At 35.5% G+C, this 19,695-nt stretch overlaps 1 protein-coding gene across 2 annotated transcripts in view; it reads left to right on the top strand.

The window, feature by feature from the left end:
* Nucleotides 1-19,695, top strand: part of LOC110030348 — a 53,260-nt gene that overhangs the window by 20,717 nt on the left and 12,848 nt on the right. Inside the window, exons 6-7 of one of the 2 annotated variants that reach the window (XM_020733019.1) lie at nt 2,630-2,772; nt 17,285-17,410. In XM_020733019.1, coding sequence (XP_020588678.1) covers nt 2,630-2,772; nt 17,285-17,410 — 269 coding nt within the window. The remainder of the gene's footprint in view (nt 1-2,629; nt 2,773-17,284; nt 17,411-19,695) is intronic. The other variant, XM_020733020.1, reaches the window with a different exon arrangement.

Genomic DNA, 19,695 nt, shown 5'->3' with positions numbered 1-19,695 from the left:
GGGCTCCATTGCTAGTCCGCTAGGATGATCAATAAGAACTCCTAAAGCTAGATCCTAGGTTCTAAGAGTAGAAGACTAAGACCTCACTAAAAATGAGGTCAACACCGACCACTTCATCAATTTGATGTAAAAAATGTGTTTTTAATTGGAGAATTGCAATAAAAAGTATATATGGACCTACCACTCGGATTTGAAGAAAAATTTGGAAAGGTAAAATATGCAAATTAAAAAAGTCCCTGTATGGGTTAAATCAGTCTCCTAGAGCTTGGTTTGAGCGTTTTGGTGATGTTATCAAGAGACATGGATTCTCTCAAAACCAAGCTGATCACATTTCTTTTTTCAAACATTCCATCAAAGGTAAAGCAGCCATTGTGATTGTGTATGTAGATGACATAAACATGACAGGGAATGATCCTTTGGAGATGAGCGACCTGAAGAGGAAACTTGAAGCTGAATTTGATATTAAAGACTTGGGAAAGCTGAAATATTTCCTCGGAATGGAGTTTGCAAGATACAAGGAGGGAATTTTTGTCAATCAGTGCAAGTATGTACTTGATTTACTCAAAGAAACATGAATGACAAGTTGCAAGGTAGCAGATACGCCAATTGAACCTAATATAAAATTGAAAACAACAACAGCTAATGAGGTAATGGATAAAGAACGCTATCAAAGATTGGTAGGGTGACTAATCTATTTGGCTCATACTCGACCTGATATAGTCTTTGCAGTAAGTGTTGTGAGTCAATTCATGCATTCACATAGACCTCACTTCGAAGCTGTATTCCGAATTTTGAGATATCTCAAAAGAACTCATGGAAAAAGACTTCTGTTCAAAAAGGGAGAACATCTTCTAATAGAGGCCTACACAGATGCAGATTGGGCAGGAGATGTAAATGATAGAAGATCCACATCAGGTTGTTGTACCTTTGTAGGCGGAAATCTGATTACTTGAAAAAGTTAAAACAAAGTGTGGTAGCAAGAAGTAGTGCTGAAGCAGAATTCCGCTCGGTGGCACATGGACTCTGTGAAGTATTATGGATAAAAAGTCTCCTGGAAGTGTTGAAGATTCCTATACCAACACTTATTAAAATTTACTGCGATAACAAGGTTGCAATCTCTATAGCTCATAATTTTGTTCTACATGACCGAACAAAACATGTAGAAGTTGACAAACATTTCATAAAGGAGAAGATAGATGGCGGTGTGATATGTATGTCCTACATACCCACTGCTACCACTGCTAGAAATATTCTAACAAAAGGTCTTTCTAAAGTGCAACACGAGAATCTAGTTAGCAAGCTTACCATGAGTGACATGTTCATGTCAGCTTGAGGGGGAGTGTTGAAAGATCCTGTAAATAATGATGATTATATTCCATATTTGTTATATCTCTATATTTAGAGGGTTATAAATTATATGAGGGATATTAGGAATCTCTATTTATTTGTTTCTTAATTAGAGAAGACTAGCTGCCTCTTATATTTGTTATTATTTCTTTCCTTGCCTACTGTATTATGTTTTTATTGCTTTCTTTATCTGTAAGTCCTGTAATGGGTATTTATACCCCTTTTTGCATCAATAAGAATAAGTCCTCTAATATTTTTCCACTGTTTTCAAATTATATATATTATTTATATAATAATATATTATATATATTTATATCTAAGTTTATATCACCACAACTCTTGTGATATGTGGTTTTGCGCCCTTTATCGTATATGAATGGTGCAAGTTTGAATCCATCACTCTACATTTATTTTTGCTAATTAATTTAAATGAACCAATTCGAACTGAACATAAGCTAAAAGTGAATACGAACATTTTGGAGCTGAACACAAGCAAATTGCTCACGAGTCAATTTCGAAAATAAAAAAAATTAGAAGATAAAAAATAAAACAAGCCAAACATGAACTGATGCTCAACTGTAGCCCATGCCTCTAGCCCCTGTTTCCTTTGCTGTGTCCAGCAATTGATGGCTTGCTGCCTGCGATTTTTACTGTCTTCCATACGCTCAGCTGTTCACCCTTCTAGCTAGTTTGATCCGGTGGCTGGATTGCTTCCTTTTTTGTTTCTTCAAACATCAATTTCCTTCATATATCAACACAGCTCTATTTATTTCTGGCTAATGACGTTGATTCAAGGCATACAATGCTCTTAGAAACAAGAAAAGGCAGCCTGTGCAATTTAATTGGTTTCTATTATAGTCTCTTCATTGTCTTGGATGTAGAAAATATCTAAATTCCTTGCAATTCAGCACCAAATGGAAGTGAATAATTCTGATCTCAGAAATTATATTTTTTTCGATATACCAACCAACCTGCTTTAGCTTTTCTGATATAAACAATTTGTAAAAGTTTTGTGTTATATGCTACAGGAACATGTGCATACTTTTAAGACACGGTTAATTTTGTTCAGTCCTTACCAAATACATGCATTTCAAAACGTATTTATTGTCTACATTCATTCATAGTTGTATACTTGTATTTGACAAGTTTTTAAATATTTTTTTGACCTACAAGCATTTATGTTGTATTTCACAAATTTAATTATCCGTTGGCGTATGCTCTGCCTAATGTGCTTATTACTCGTTAGGTTGCTTTAGTGTTTTATTTCCCAATTTTTTTGCAGGTTAGAGTTCATTGGTGATAAAAGCCTTCTCGGCGAGTTCATTGAATTCATAGGAAAGCCAGAGGATCTGCAAGCTTTGAGACATGTGAACAGATCAGAAGTTGGTCAGTTCATTGTTCAAAAGCCAAGCTTGTTCGGCTTAGGTATGCATGCCCATGCCTATAAATTTAGTTATATTTGATTTTTTATATGAGACTTATCTTGCTGTGGTTATATGTTGTTTAAAAGATTTTGCTAACAAGAATGAATGAAAAGGAAAGCATGGTTCATAAAGCTAGCCTCAGGTAGTTTAAGTTTGATAAAGTATGGACTATCACGGCATGAAATGGACGTCGAGAAGGGCATGCCTTGTAAAATTAAAACACAAGCCAAGGGAAAGATGTTTTTATTTTATTAAACTAAAGCATTGGAAGATTTAATTTGTATATATCAAGTCTAAAACATATTATCATGCAAATCCTACATTATAGCATGTGTCAAATTTAAATAAAGATAATAATAAGAAAAAACATACATTTGATTGTATTTTAACTAAATTGAAAGAATGTAGTAAAGAACATTGTTCAAAATTCCTTTACAAATAAATAATACATTTTATTTATATAGCATTGTCGGTCAACTTTTTTTTCGATTTATTATCATGGTTATTGAAGCCAATGCTCTGTGAGACGAGTATAAAACAATGAAACAGGAGGCTTGTAGAAGTCTCACTCCCTTCCAGGCCCACAAAATGATGGGATGGAACTTAACAGATATTTTCTGTATAACATAAGATATTTTCTTGATCATTTCCTATAACACTTCGTTTCTAAAAAAACTGTTCTAACTAAGATTCTCTTTTGAAACCAAACCAGGTCAAGAACATTTCTTACTGCCTTGAGGAGTACATACTGTACTTCCATGAGATATTCATAAGCGAGGGAATGGGGAGGCTGTGTAATGGGTTGGGTGAATGCTTACAAATGTCTAAAGAGTGTAATGTCTGTGTATGTATGCCTATGTAATTTCCAGTTTCAGTTACCAGGAGAAACGACGAATTGAAGAAAAGGAAAAGAGGAGTCGGGCAGCCGAACAGGGGAGAGAGAAAGCGGTTTGGGGGGGGGGGGGGGGGGGGGGTTGGGAGGAAAGGAGGGGGAGGTGAGTTTATCTTATAAATTACCGAATTTGGAAGGCAGCGACTTACCTGGGAGTCAATATTGGAGGGCGCTCGATCACAAGTGTTTTGGTGGTTGTGGCGAGTGCGGCTAGGGTAGAGAGTGTAGGCGGAGAACAACAACATCTCTATTGCGTTGAGGTGGAAGAGACGACGGGTTCGTGTGATACCTTGTGCAGAGAAGAAGGCGACATCGATCGGAGGAAGCTTGTGCGGCAAGAACCGAGCCAGTGCTCTCTCGTGTGCTGAGGAAGCATCTCGCGTGTAGTTTTATTAGCTTAGGTTATTTATTTAAGTTATTTAATAAATATTATGTATATATATTATAAGTCTATTATTTAAATGATAAATTTAAGTACATTTGATTCGAGCACTAAATAAAGGCTAGGGTTTTAATTTTAAAAGTATTTAATAATAATTTTAATTACAATAATTAAATTTTAAAGTTTGGCTTAAAGTGTTGAATTCCTAATTAAAATAAGGCGTTACAACCATAATTCACACTTAAATTAAAACACAAATAAATAAAATAATAATTGTCTATTTTGTATCTTATAGGTGATGATACAAGTTAAGAGTAAATGGATCGTCTTTCATCAAGGTAAGTATTCATATTCTTAAATTGTAATATCATTTTGATATATCTTCTAAATTTGTTTTATTGGTTGTTAATTATGCTTGATTAATTCAATTGATTTATTATTATTAAATTTTATCGGTAATTTCGATGTGAATGCTTATAATCTTATATTATAAAATATTTAATGCATTTTAATATTATATGTTGAGTGGTATGAAGTTTTGAATGACTTGATCTGCATATATTGATTGTACGTGTTTGACTGATTTTGATGTTGTCGCCACTTTATGGTACTAGCAGGGGATCGCTAAAGCATTCTTGCACGTATATGAAAAAGAATGTTGATATTGAAGTACTTTAATTGGTACAAATTTTTAGACGGTGCTATTGTGACGTTTGTATAGATATAAAATGATATGGTATGCTATTGATCTAATAAAGTTCATCGAATAACATGCTAAATGTTTATATTTATTTATTAAAAAGCTTAACTGACGTGCATATTATTTCTCTTTTCCTTAGCATTATTGTAGTTTAGGAGCATGAGTATTCACTGACTTATTTTGCTCAATATTATTTTTAAACTAATTTTTTCAGGTTAATTTAATTGATTAAAAAATGAACGATAGAATAGAAAACGTTTATAAAAGACACAAACAACCTGTATCGAGGTAAAGTTAAGTGTACTACTTTAAATTCATGTAATTAGTGACTCTTTCATTTTGTTAATAGCTAATTATAAAAATGGACATCAAAATCTTATTTCCTACCATTCGATTATCTGTTCGTGCCTTGGTTCCTTCCAAGTTTCGGGCCGGTCGATTAAAAGTGGTATTAGAGATAGTATTCAAGATTAATTAATTTAATCTTGATGAAAGAGCCAATAAGGTAATTATAAAAAAAATTAATAATAATAAAATTAAAGTTAACTCAAATTAATAATTATATTCATTCAAGCATAATGATGCAGTTGAAATTATAGAAGAGAATCTGATAGAAAACGAAGAATTACAACTTACTATAAATGTAAACGCGAATTTCCTGACTTAATTGATCGCGATGATGACTCAACTAATACAGGAGTCCAGATTGTACCCTATCGAAAGCGTAGTCACTATGGATAAGTACCTGAAGATATTTTAAGATTTGCATCTATCTTTGTTCAAAGGAGCTGAAGAACCGATTGAAACGGAGAATTGACCAATAAAAATAGAGAAGATATTAGATAACATTATGTGTTAAGATGAAAGGAGAGCGTCACTAGCTACATTTGTGTTGGATGGAGAAGCCGAAAGGTGGTGCTGTGGACAATGTCAGGACAAGTTAGGGGATATACCCAATATGTTGGTCAGTTGGGAAGAGTTCGTGGAGCTATTCAGAGAATGGTTTGTGCCTCTATCCACTCGAAGATAGATGTAGGATAGGTTCATTAAGTTGAGGCAAATAGAGGAGTCATGCAGTACAAAGCAGAATTCATTGCACTGTCGAGGCATGCGTCACAATCGATCGCTATTATAAAAGAAAAGTTCTACAAATTTCTTTTAGGATTAAAAGGTTCGATCAGACAATGGTTGATACTTTTAGGGATTGATGAATATTCGATATTAATGGAACGAGTTAGAAGACTGAAGATCGACTATCAGCTTACCTAGATGTGTAAGGAGATGCACAAGGGGAAGAGTCATGATGAAGGTGAACATAAAAATCATTTAGAAGAATCCAACGGGAAGAAGTCCAAGAGTAATTCGCGTGGGTTAGCAGATGAACGACTCGGGGTACTGTAGTTATTTGTGTCAAATGCACAAGACAACACAAGTTAATATTTGATGAGATCTAACACTTGTTATTAGTGTCGTCAGCCTGATTATATAGTAAGGTCTTGTCTATGTCTTGATCAGAAGAGCGTTGAAGATCAAAAATCAAGTGAAGCTCCTTCACAGAAGATTGTAGCTGGGCAGAAAAAAATTAAGTCCATAGCTTTAGCTTTAACCCAAGGTCAACCAAGACAGCTTGTTCGACCGCTAATATATTTCCTTACTCATAGTGAGTCTAAAGAACCTACTGCTGCTGATGGTTGGTGGGGTCTGATGAGTTTGGTGTTTTCTTATATGTAAGGTTATGTTCTTAATATATTTTCTTGTTTTAGTATTGTTATCCGAAGTATAGCTGAGTCGCTTTGTATTCAGATTTTATATTTTTAGATGAATATTTTTCATCTTAATGAAGGATCCGTAGTTTCATAGATAACTAATGTTGACCTGCTTAATGAGAAATGACTTCAGGTATGTTATAAATTTTGAGGACAAAATTTTTTGTAAGTGGGGAAGATTGTAACGCCCGGTTTCAGTTACCCGGGAAAGAAATGAATAATTGAAGAAAAGGAAAAGAGGTGTCGGGCAGTCGAACAGAGGAGAGAGGAAAAGAGGGCTCGGAAGCCAAGGAGGTGCGTTTGGCTTATAAATTACTGTATTTGGGTGGCAGAGACTTGGTTGAGAGTTAGGAGGGCTCTCGATCATGAGGATTTTGGTAGCTTCGGTTAGTGTGGCTGAGTGTAGGAGGAGAACAACGACATCAGTGGCTTCTCTGTTGCGTTGAGGAGGAAGAGGCGACGAGTTCGTGTGGTCCTTTGCATAGAGAAGAAGGCGACATCAATTGGAGTAAGCACGTGCTGTACGAATCAAGCTAGAGCTATCCCATGTGCTGAGAAAGCATCTTGCTTGTGATTTTATTAAGGTAGGTTATTTATTGAAGTTTTTAAATGAACATTATATATATATATATATATATATATATATATATATATATAGTCTTTTAGTTAAATGATAAATCTAAGTGCATTTGATTCGAGCACTAAAGTAAGGCTAAGGTTTTAATTTTAAAAGTATTTAATAATAATTTTAATTACAATAATTAAATTTTAAAGTTTAAAGTGTTAAAATTCTAATGAAAATAAAGTGTCACAATAATAATTCACAATTGAACTAAAACACAATTAAATAACATAATAATTGTATATTTTAAATTATATAGGTGATATTTTAGTGCAAGCATATCGTCTATTATCACGGTGAGTACTCATATTCTTAAATTATAGTATCATTTTGGGATCTTTTTTAAATCAATTTTATGAGTTATTAATTATGCTTGATTAATATAACTGTTTTTTTATTATTAAGGGTCTGTTTGGGGCAGCTGCAGCTTATCCAGCTTCTGCTGATAAGCAGCTGATCCTGATAATCTGATGATGAGCATGATGAGCAGTTGATCCGAGCAGTTGATCCGAATAAGTTGGCTGGCTGTTTAGTTTGTGTGTTTGGAAAACAACTGTTTCTGGATAAATGACAATTTTGCCTCTGAACTGAATAAACCGTTACGCTTTTTGGTTTCTGCAGTTTGAGAACAGCTGATTTGCAGTTGTTTGTGGAAAAAAGACAATTTTGGCCACGTACAATGGAGCTGTTCGCAACAGTAATATAATGAAATACGTTCAATATACTAAAATCCAAAAAAAGACTACATAAAAGTTCAAAGAAAAAAAAGATATACTCCTCGCTCAAGGGAGTCTATCTACAAACCTATTAACAGTAAAGCTACACATCTACAATTCTTCAAACACAATTCTTCAAACAAATATTCTTCAAACAAATATGCACCATTCCTCACTGAATTTTTCATGCCATCTACAGACTGCCAATCAAGTAAGAGGATATTTGAGGATTTCAGATTTCTATCAGGGAAAAAATATATATTAAACCAACGCATAAAAAAGGAGCATTTACATATATAGCACTCAATTCTTATGAATTTACATATCTCACATCAAAACTTTCATTTTTACACTCATACCATCAAATTCCTATGTATTTACATGTCTAACACTTATTTTTTACTTCCAACAGCCTCACAAAAGGAATTTGTAAATGAATCATGAACAAAACAAAAAAAAAGGTAAATCGCTCAAGTTTAAACTTACATAAGGAAATTTTACACATAAGGAAATTTTACCGCAACAAAGCATCGGCAGTGGCTTCCTTCGGATTCCTTCGGCAGGGATGAGCAGCGGAGAGGTAGGAGCGTCTTCCTTCGACAGTGGTTTCCTTGATCTTCGGATTCCTTCAGCAGCGATTAGCAGCGGCTTCCTTCGGCAGGGATGAGCAGCGGAGAGGTAGGAGCGTCTTCCTTCGACAGTGGTTTCCTTGATGCTTCCTTCGACAGAGAGCAACGGCTTCCTTCGGCAGGGATGAGCAGCGGAGAGGTAAGAGCGTCTTACTTCGGTAGTGGCTTCCTCGGATTCCTTCGACAGGGATTAGCATCAGCTTCCTTTGGCAAAGAGCAGCGGCTTCCTTCGGCAGAGCTCTAGGGGGATCGGGTTTGAGGGCAGGGGCGTAAATGCTTTGGTGGAACGCTGGATCGCGTGGTTATACGCGCGATCCGCGTCTAATAGGAATAATAGAACACTATAACTCGGTGTTTTGGCCAACGCAAACAAAACATGCAAATCAAACACAAAGGTGGAGTTTTAAAAAACAACGCCGCAGTTTTAAGCTGCCCCAAATAGGCTCTAAATTTTATCGGTCATTTCGATGCGAAAGCTTATAATCTGATATTATGAAATATTTAATGCACTATATTTTTATATGTTGAGTGATATTAAATTATGAATGATATAATAGTCATAAATTAATTGTATGTGCATGATTGACTAAGATGAATTCACTTATTTATGGTACTAGCAGAGCAACGCTAATGAATTTGTGCACGTATATAGAAAAAGATATTGATATTGAAGTTTCTTTATTGGTATAAATTATTAAACGGTGCTCTTGTGACTGTTGTACAAATATAAAAAGATATTGATATAATATTGATATAATAAGATTTATTGAATAACATGTTAAATGCTTATATTGATTTATTAAAAAGTGTGACTGACATGCATAGTGTTTTTCTTTTCTCTTATATTATTGTAGTTTAGGAAAATAAGTATTCGCTGACTTATTAAGCTCACTGTTATTTTTAAATTAACTTTTCAGGTTAATTTAATTGATTATAAGAAGAACGATATAAGAGAAAACATTTACAGAAGACGCGAATGACTTGTCGCGAGGTAAAGTTAAATATACAGCTTTAAATTCATAGAATTAGTGGCTCTTTCATTTATTAACAACTAATTATAAAAAATGGACATCTAAATCTTATTTCCCCCCGGCTGACCGTCTGTTCTCACCTTGATTAATATCAAGTCCTAGATCGGGTCGTGACAACCTATAAATTGGTTGGTTCAAATTCTCATTTGGATTGAGTAGACACTTAAGCAAGTTGTGGTTGATTGACTAATTTGATTTGATTTAATCAATTATTTGGATAAGATTTTTAGTTGACTCAAACAACACGAAACCCTATTTTTGTTCTCTAGGTCTTGCTAGCAAGCAATCATCAGAGGATTGGGTTGGATCCCTTCTTCACTTTTGGATTTGTCAATATGGAAATCAGACATATTGTCATCACTGAGCTGCTTTCTTAACTTGTCACAATTAGCGTGGTATTATGCTAATGATATGGCAGTGTATTAGCTTGGGAGCTCTTTATTTTTTTGAAATTGAAGTAAAAAGTATGCATAATGGTAGGAGAGGCAAGTGCAAAGAAACCCTTCCTTTGTGCTCTCATATTGCCGTCGTGATCCAGCTCAATGGAACCTAAACAACCAAGCCAACTGGCTAAGTTTATTAATGTGCCAGGTCAACCTGATCTAGGCCAAAATTTTTTCTGCTTATTGACTAATTTGACTCAAAATTATGATTAGATTACCAACTTGACCCAATAAAATAACTGATTCCGTTATTAAGTAACCGGTTAGATTGTGGAGTGAGGCAGACCTAATTTGATTAAAAGCTGACCATATTTCTCATCATCACTATCCATATCACGATACTTTTGTGTTTGTGAGAGAGAGAGACTATAATGCAGTGGTGTTTGAGATGGAGTTTAATGGTGAATGCTTTTATTTGGTTTAAGAAGATTTAGACGAATGCATTTGGAGTGATTTGAGAGCTTTTGGTCTCTGGACCAAGTCCTAGGACTTTGGTTATTTTATGTTAGCTGATTTTGTGAAGAACTTAAGGGAAAGCTAGGTTGGATATTGTGAGGGGTATGAGTACTCTTTGGAAAATTTAGTATATTAGGAATAAAGATATAATTAGTTATGTGGAAGGTTTAGTGGTGTGAGTGAGATGATAACCGATTGATTGAGTTTTTGTGGGAATGGTGCGAGAAACGATTTGAGAGATCTGAAGCAAAAATTTGAATAGAAGCACAAAAAATAAGAAAACACTAGATTTAATGTGGAAAAATCTGAGAATCGAAAAAAACTACGGAGCAACATCACACCAAGAAATCCATTTTGAAGAAATTGAGGAGAATTATACAAATTACACTACACTCAAGCCTCTCCACACTGTGAAACACTTCAAGACGCTCATCTTCTCGCTCACACAAGAAAAGTTGAAATTGTACTATGACCTGCATACCATTCTCGTCACAATATCAAAATTTTAAGTGAAAATTGTTTGAATTAGGTTACTGGCATTGGGAAGCCGCGATATTGGTGCTGCATCCAAGCATTGTAGTATGGAGCTCTCGGGTTCTGAACCTAGACTGGGCGCTTCTAGTAAGAGCATTGGGGTGCTGCAGTGCTTGGCACCGAAAAAAAGATTTTGGGGCCCCCGCTCAAGCCTCTCCTCACTGTGAAACACTTCAAGACGCTCATCTTCTCTCTTACACGAGAAAAATTGAAATCGCACTCTGACCTGCACACCATTCTCGCTACAATATCAAAATTTTAAGTAAAAACTGTCTGAATTAGGTTACTGGCCTTGAGAAGCCGCGATATTGATGATGCATCCAAGCATTGTAGTATGGAGCTCTCGGGTTCTGAACCTAGACTAGGCGCTTCTGGTCAGAGCATTGGGGTGCTGCAATGCTTGGCACCGAAAAAAAGATTTTGGGGCCAGGCCTCCCCCCCACAAAATCACTTCAAACTTGATCGGTAAAACTGAGCGCTTTGAATAATTAATCAAGATCCACATAATAACACTTTAGATAATTTTTGTGTGGTTTGAGTATTATGTGAAGAACCTGATGTAGGAGTGTGGGTTCCAAATGGTCTACTCCAGATCAAATAGTAGAAAGGGAGGAAGATGTTACGGTAAGAAAGCTTGAGGAAATTGTAATAAAAATAAATAATACCATCTTTTAGAAAAGAGAGGAACTTTACCCATCAAGCTGATAGCTTTGAGTGTTCTCGCCAAACAAATCACTACAGAGAAGAATACTTCAATAAATTTTGATTTCAGTTTCAAATGTTTGTTTCATTACAACATTGATATTTGTAATCATTTACAAGCCATAAGAAGTCAAGTGGAAGGGGCGGCCTACCATGGATTTTTCATGAAAATTTGCTTTAGCCTTTAATGCTTCTCTTTAGAAACTTGTGGTTTGTTGACCATTTGATAAATGCTACTTGGAAGCTTAAAAGTTACATCTTGAATCTGTATAGAACTGCAAAGGTGCTGGTCGTTTCATGTTGGCTTTAGATGAAGTGGCAAGTTGATGTAGCAATGCTTGGTTAGCAGTTGGACTATGGATTCAGCTTACATGACATTTTGCATTGTTTTGTATTCTTATGTTAAAATACATCCACTAAATTCAAATAAAAATCAACATAAGAGAAATAACAAAAAAAATTTAAAAAAAATGGTCACTAGTCCTAGTCATGGATTTTTGAATTGCCTTGTGCTGAAAATATAAGCTAGTAATATTAACATTTGAGAGAGGTAAACCATCTAACTGTAGCGGCTCTTTTATTTCTTCATTATGTTTTTCAATAGTGCCATATTGTGCTGCATCAACTCTCTTGCACCATTGAAAATTGTTTATTAATAGGAAGAGGAAGAAACTTGATCTACACAAATGAAATATTTTCTATCATAAGGTGAAATTAATGGTTACTAGTCCCTCGTAACTGTAATATGGTCTTTAACTCTTCTTATTATTTCGACATAGGCTAAGGAGGATTCTGTCTCTAGTGGTTAACTATTATATTTGAGGAATTCATAGGAAAATAGAGAATACTGTACTGGTGTCACAATAGCATATGATCCTTATCACCTCCGAAGGACTCAAGATTTTTACGAATTATTTATGTTTATTGTCATTTATGTTTGTTGTTCCTTTAGGACCATTAAATTTTTTTCTTTCTTTTTGATCACTTCAAACTAGATTCATTGATTTAGTAAACTAAAACTTTTCACATGTTCGAAATATTTTCATACTATGTTTATTGTCTGTATACCTAGTATACTATGATCCTTAACATGCAAATTAAATTATTATACCTAAATTTATATCATTGCAAATTGCTCCTTGGATGATGTTTCATCATATTTTGATGAGCTTGTTGAAGTTTATTGCTTGCCTTCGGATAGTAGGATTATTCCCTTAAGCTTGATTTTAATCTCTTCGACTTGTTTGATGTATGTCGATGACCTAGCCCTTGGGGTTTATGTCAGTTTGATGCAGGAATCTTCAACTTAGCACATGGTGCTTCAATAGACTCGTTGACGATTAAGTTCCCTTAGTTCAACACTGTGTTTTATACGAACTGGGATAACTCCTTATGTACTATGTTATGTGCTTGTCGTACTTGTTCAAAGAGAGTTATTTGGTATGTTCTTTGTGCTTGATTAGACCTGTTGAAGGTGATGCGACATTGGTTTGATTTCTTCTTAAGTAAGGATTACCACTTTTGATGTTATCTTACTTCCTAGATCCGTTCAAAAAAAATCTCTTGGATCTGGATTACTTGGACCTATCAAGTTGGATGTGCTTGCGCTTTTGTTGTCATTAGATTCACCAAGGCCTTGATTTGTTGCGTGAAGAGAGAAGCTAGAAACTCAGTCACATGGGTTTGTTGAGTTTTGCCTTTGTCATGGTCCTAGATGTAAGCAATAGGTAGGCTTATGTTTTATCATCGTCAGACTGACCAACGGGGCTCTCCACTATGGCCTTAACTTGTTGAGTGAAGATAAAAGCCAGTGCTCAGCCACATTTTGGCTTGTTGAGTCCGACCACCATCAGAATCATAGACTTAATCAACAAAGTCTTATGCTTCTCCAACATAATTGGTTGAAGTTTGTAGATTCTGATAGATTTTCTCTCCCAACACTTGGAATTTAGGTGATTCTTAGTGACAAAGCTTTGACTTCTAGAATTGTTTTATACACCTTTTTTTGTAAATTATCGTCTTCTTTTTATTGATTATGGCTTTAGCATTGAATATACACTTGAGGATCTCGCCACAGAGCCCAACGCCACCTGAATTCTTGGGGATCTTGGCCATAGGCCCATAAGCACGATGTCAAACCTTGTAGCTAGGGATCTCGGCTTAGAACACGATTCAATCCAAGCATTAAAAAAATATCCCATATCTTGCAAGGGGAATTTCAACAATATAAAATGTCTTGAGGATCTCCGCATGAGCACGATGTCACCCATATGAAATGTGAAAGTCTCTTGTTTTGTAGAAGAATGTCTCTGGTAGTTAATAATATTTGGGGATCTTGGTTTGAGAATCTATTCAACCCAAATACATGAGAAGGCCCCTTTTTCTTGCCAAGGAAAGACTCTGTCATTAAATAATATTAAGTGGGGATCTCGGCCTGATGCATGATTCAACCTAAATATGAAAAAATGGCCCGTCCCGCAACGAGATTTTCAATAACATATGAATTTTGAGGATCTTGGCCTGAATCATGATGTTGACCTAAATAATATGAGAAGACTCCATGTCCTGGTGCTTGGGAATCTCGACCATGAACCTTATGTCAACCCACATAAAATTAGAGAGGCCCCCTTTCTGTTATAGGGAATTCCAACGACAACAATGTGTCTTCGAGAATCTCAGACCATAACATTATATCACCCAAGTGAAATGAGAAAGACTCAATTGCCTTGCAAAACAATATCTTTGGGAGTAACTTATAGTGTCTGGGGATCTCGGCTGGAGGTACAATTCAACCCAAATATATATGAAAAATGTCTGTCCTCATGTAGAGGGGATTTCAACAACATGAAGTATTTATGAGATATTGAAACGAAGCATGATGTCGCTCTGAATGTTTGGTTCTTTGTCCAACCAGGAAGTGATTTTGGCATTTAATAAATGTGTTTTGGGATCATAGCTTAGAGCATGATGTGAACTAAAATGTATGACAAAACCTTATGTCCTCAAAAGAAATTTTAGTGATATTTTTTTATCTTTAAAGATCACAACTTATAGCACAATTTCAACTCAAATAAATGAGAAGGCCTTCTGTCTTGCGAAGGAAAGCCTCTAGTTGTAAATGTTAAGCACGTAGTCAATCCAAATGCATGAGAAAACCCTCTGTTTTACAAAGGAAACCTCTGACAGTAAATAACAGTACTTGGGGTCTTGGCCTAAAGCACGTTGTCGACCCAAATGCATGAGAAACCCCTTTCTTACGAAGGAAACCCTCTGACGGTAAATAGCAGTACTTGGGGATTTTGACCCGAGATACAGTGTCTGATCAAATACATGAGAATGCCCTCTGTCTTGCGAAGGAAAGCCTGTTGGCAATAAATAATAATATTTGGGGATCTCGGCCTCAGCTATGATATCTACCCAAATATAAAAAAAATACTCCCACTCTTACAGGAGAATTTTATGTTTGGTTTTTATAAACATATTCTTGAATCACAAGAGAGTTTCTATAAAGATTTTCTAAAATCTTCTCAGACTTATGTTTTTCGTGAACGATTTGAAAGTCTTCTTCGTGTGCTTATTTAATAGCTTGTAAGCGAGGATGAAGAGCAATTGAAGTTGAGTTCCGCTAGCTTATATTCGATACCATCCCTTCTAGCGAGGAACATAGATCTATTGGTAATAGAGAGTGAGAAGTAACTGGATCGGACTCCCGCTAACTTGCATTTAATAACTTCTTTTCCTGCGGGAGATGTAAATCTTGTAATGGAACTTGAGGAGCAACTAAAGCTGTTTTCGTTCTCAACTTGTCGGAGAGTAAGAAATGACCAAAATCATTTCCTTCTACCAAAAAAAATGATAACCACTCTACTCGCGAGAATTGTAGTTAATATTCATTCTATTACTCTTAACTTATTGGAGAGTTAGAAATGACCAAAATCATATTCAACTAACAAAATTATGCTAAACCCTTCACCCGTGAGGTTGAAGCTTGTTGGTGATAGGATCCCTTAGCAGGCTTTCCAATGTGTCAACTGTCTTGAGAGTCATTAATAGAGACCTTCTTAAGACTTATTTTTGACAAATCTCACTGAGGGGATCTCTAGGAGTGCAACTTGGATGTCACACCCTTCCCTTTTCTGATCACTTCTTTCTCATGAATCTTCAATCTCTAGGTTTGCTTACCTTTCCATTGAGACTTTTCAGTAGCGGATTCTTAAATATGCAATCCAGGATCACACTTTGAAGCTCACCGCATGGGACTTGTCGATGTTAGTGTTGGGCTGCCACAATAGAGAGTAGTTTTCTAATAATGTCTATTAATCTCTATCATGATTGGCTTCTTGCATCCTTTTGTCATTAGACCCATTTTCTTTATAGTCTAACTACTAAAACTTCATGTGTCTCCTTACAAGTAACAAGGGGAAATCTTCTTCGGGATCCCTTGGCAAATTTTAACAAAGGAAGATCTTCAGGAGTGTAAACTGGATGCCATGCCAATTTATTTTCTGATTTCTTTAGTATGACTTCAGCCTCTATATCTATTTATCCTTCTATCGAGATCTTTGAGCGGTGGATTTATGGGAACACAATCCAGATGTGTCACACCCTGATATTTGTCATGTGGAGCTTGTTTAATTCATGATTCTAAAGCTTGTTAGTCATTTATTCTCTCATGCAATAGTTGTTGAACTTTCAGTTCAGTATTGTTTCTCCATTTTGGCCTTTAAAAGAGCTTTTCTCCAAGTGAGGGAGCTTTAGAATCATTCATCACTATTACAGATGACTTGGTAGGAAAAATAGCAGTCCACAAGCACCAATAAAATTTGTCTGATGATAATTTGCTTCATTATTGGGGCTTCCTTCGATGTGCAAGTTGATATGCATATTATGCAGATATTTTTGTAGACTGAATTCTCTTGGCATAGTCTTGCATAATTACAGTAGTGTCCCTAGCATCAGCGATAAAACCTCTAAATCATCAAGTTGGACGGTGACCCTTAGGTTGATTTTTAATCATCATGATAGATGGAAGATAGTAGATTCCTGATTGGAGATCTGTTTGTCTCAATCCCTATAAACTTTTATGTCTTATTTTTATTCATTTTTTTAGAACTTTTATTGACATTAAGCTCTCAAATTTCCTGATACTCATCGAGTTGAACTTGCTTGGGTTGATTTCGCGTTGCCATAGTTGGCAACAGATTTTTGATTGGAAACCAATTGGTTTCAATCATAATAAGCTTTCATATATTCTTTAACAATTTGAGGACCTCATTCACTCTAGCACAGAGTCTCAAGTTTCTTCTTGAGAACAATAAGAAATTGACATTATTAAGTTCAAATTTGAGTTTGTTTAATGTCACCGGCAGAGCTATTCTCTTGAACTTATTTTAGATTTTGAATTGATTGTGAGAATGTTTACTTCCGGGGTTAAAGTTTATTGGTCAATTCTTTGCTTGAATAGTTTCAATATTACTTTTTCTCAGATTTTTTTTGATGTACAAGCAGAAATGCACTATGCAGATGCTTCAGCACAGTAGTGCTAATAAGATGTCATGTCATTTTCTTTCTTCAAATTTTTTTCTTCATTGGGCTTTGACCTCCATATTTGTTTGCCCTCCTACCGAAACATTTCGGTAGTGGATTTCTGGACATATGATTCGAGTGTCACACCTCAATATTCACCAAGCGGGACTTGTCTGGATCGATATTGGACTATCACAGTAGATGATTGTCTTAACAAGCTCTCTGTTTGCCCCAATCACAGTAAGTCTTCCTTACCTTTCATTCATCAAATATCTCATCTTGGTAGCTTTTGGTAGCCCCAAAAAGATTATTGAATATCACCAATAGAGCTATTATATTTACCCATTTTAGATTTTTTTTTATAACTTATCTTGGACTATAATACCCACTTTTGGCTTCAAAGTTTATTGTATAATCGACTACTCAGGCAACAATTAGTGAACTTGTAGTTGATTGTTATGCATTCTTTTTTAATTTTTGAATAGCTTTACCCCCAATTGAGAAAAAAATGTTAACATTATTCCTCCTTTGTGTAAGTAGCTCAATGGACAGGCTAATAGTGCTTGCAAAGTTCTATAAATTCTCAATCTAATGAAGTTTCTCTTTGTAGTTGGAGCTTGTGAATATGTCTGTTGGTTCTTTAATGAAATGAGACATCCTGCCATTTTTATTGAATAAGTACAACAATGAGGGCTTCATTAGTGAAAATCACCAAACCATTGAACACATGTCTGTTAGTTGCCCATGTATAGTAGGATTCCCTTGGAGACTTGTCAACAATCAAGAGATTTACCATTGTGAGTCTTCCTCTTAAGCATTCATTCCTGAGAAATTTTTTTGATAACAGACATCCGAGGGTGCTAACCAAATGTCATGTTTTTATTTTTGTTTAAAACTATTTCTTCATGGGGCTTCGATCTCCATATCTATTTATCTTTCCATCGAGATCTTTTGGTGAAAGATTCTTGAACACGTGGTTAGGGTGTCATGCCCCGATATTCAACGTGTGGGACTTGCTTAGACTGATGTTGGGATATTAGATGGCTGTCTCTTTATAGGCTCTATATTAGCGGTGATCACAATCGGTCTTTCGTATTTCATCTTTAGAAGCTATTTCCCCTAAGCAATCCTTAGGATTCGGTGCACTCTATTAGACCAGGTTACATGTCTCTTATTTTCCTCAGAAGGAGTCTAATGTTGTCGATTCGAAAAAAAATACTTTATTTCACGAGTATTGCTTTCCCTCTTGATCCATTTTAAATTATCAAATTTGTTATGAATAAAAATACTCGCTTTTGGTTGTAGAGCTAGCCAAATTGTAGGTTGCTCCAACAGTAATTATTGAGTCATTTTATCAATATTTATTTTTTTTCTCTGTTTGAGAGACTTTCTTCAGATGTGGAAGCTTTAACTTTATGTCTGCTTGATACATTAAGCTTTATAGGTAGAGTGACAGGTTTGAGGTCAAGGATTACGAAGCTTTTCTATCTAGCAGCATTTCTTATCATGATTGAGGCATCATCAAGGGCCAATCTTTCAAATTTAGACCTCCCTTTTGAAGAGCCTTGCCAACAACACGTCGATAATTTTTTGATCCTTTCACAGGCTTGTGAGCATGACATGCATATATAATTGTAGAATGAGGCCTCGCGTGATGACTTCAAGCATGCATGCCATGGACAAGTATGAAAATAGACTTTCGGATTAAGATTCATGTGATCCTATGCTCACCAAACAAAATTTATCTTTCTATAGAGATCCTTAGCAATTGATTCTTAGATCAAAGTTTAAGGGTCATACCTTGATTCTCAGCTTATAGAGTATCATTTTGTTAGGACCTTTCAACAGTAGATTCTCAGACTAAGATCTATGGATGATGCTCTGATGCTTACCAGACAAAATTTATTAAAATTCTTGAGTAATTATAATAAATGAAAGTAATTTACATTTTTATTTATCTTTTATTTTTAAATCTGCTGCTATAGCAATTATGTGACTAGCCAAAGATGGAAAAAGAAATCTTCCCGAGTGGAGTCGTAAAAAATCTATGGGCTCTGAAAATTTGAAATGCCCCATCCTTTCTCAAAAAGAAATGTTTGCGGATGACATGAAGGAGTTTATCGTGAGGTTTGAGGCAAATATTCAGAAGGCGGATGAGATAGTAGATAAGTCACTAACCATTGATGTCACCCTCATTTTGGAAGGACTTTTAGATTCGAGGTTTGAGGACAACAAGACAAAGAGACGATGAACATGGCAAAAATTTTGAGATTGAAAATAATAATATTTTTTTCTCCTTTTTATTGTCTCACTGTCAGTTGAGAGTGAAAGAAAGAGAGAGAGAGAGGTGGTTGTTGTGCGCTGTGGAGGTCCTTGCCATACGTAAGTTCTTTAAGATATTTCTTCCAATATTCATGCTGCGAAGTTCATCATATGCAAAGTGATCCGAAAAACTCGAGATATTTTGCAGTGCATGAATGAACCCCCCCCCCCCCCACCATCCCAAGCGCCGGCCCCCGCTTCCA

The sequence above is a fragment of the Phalaenopsis equestris genome, unplaced genomic scaffold, assembly GCF_001263595.1.
Source record: "Phalaenopsis equestris unplaced genomic scaffold, ASM126359v1 Scaffold000703, whole genome shotgun sequence".
In the NCBI taxonomy this organism is placed as follows: domain Eukaryota; kingdom Viridiplantae; phylum Streptophyta; class Magnoliopsida; order Asparagales; family Orchidaceae; genus Phalaenopsis; species Phalaenopsis equestris.
Note: the sequence above shows the minus strand (reverse complement) of the source record. Positions and strands in the feature narration are given on the sequence as shown.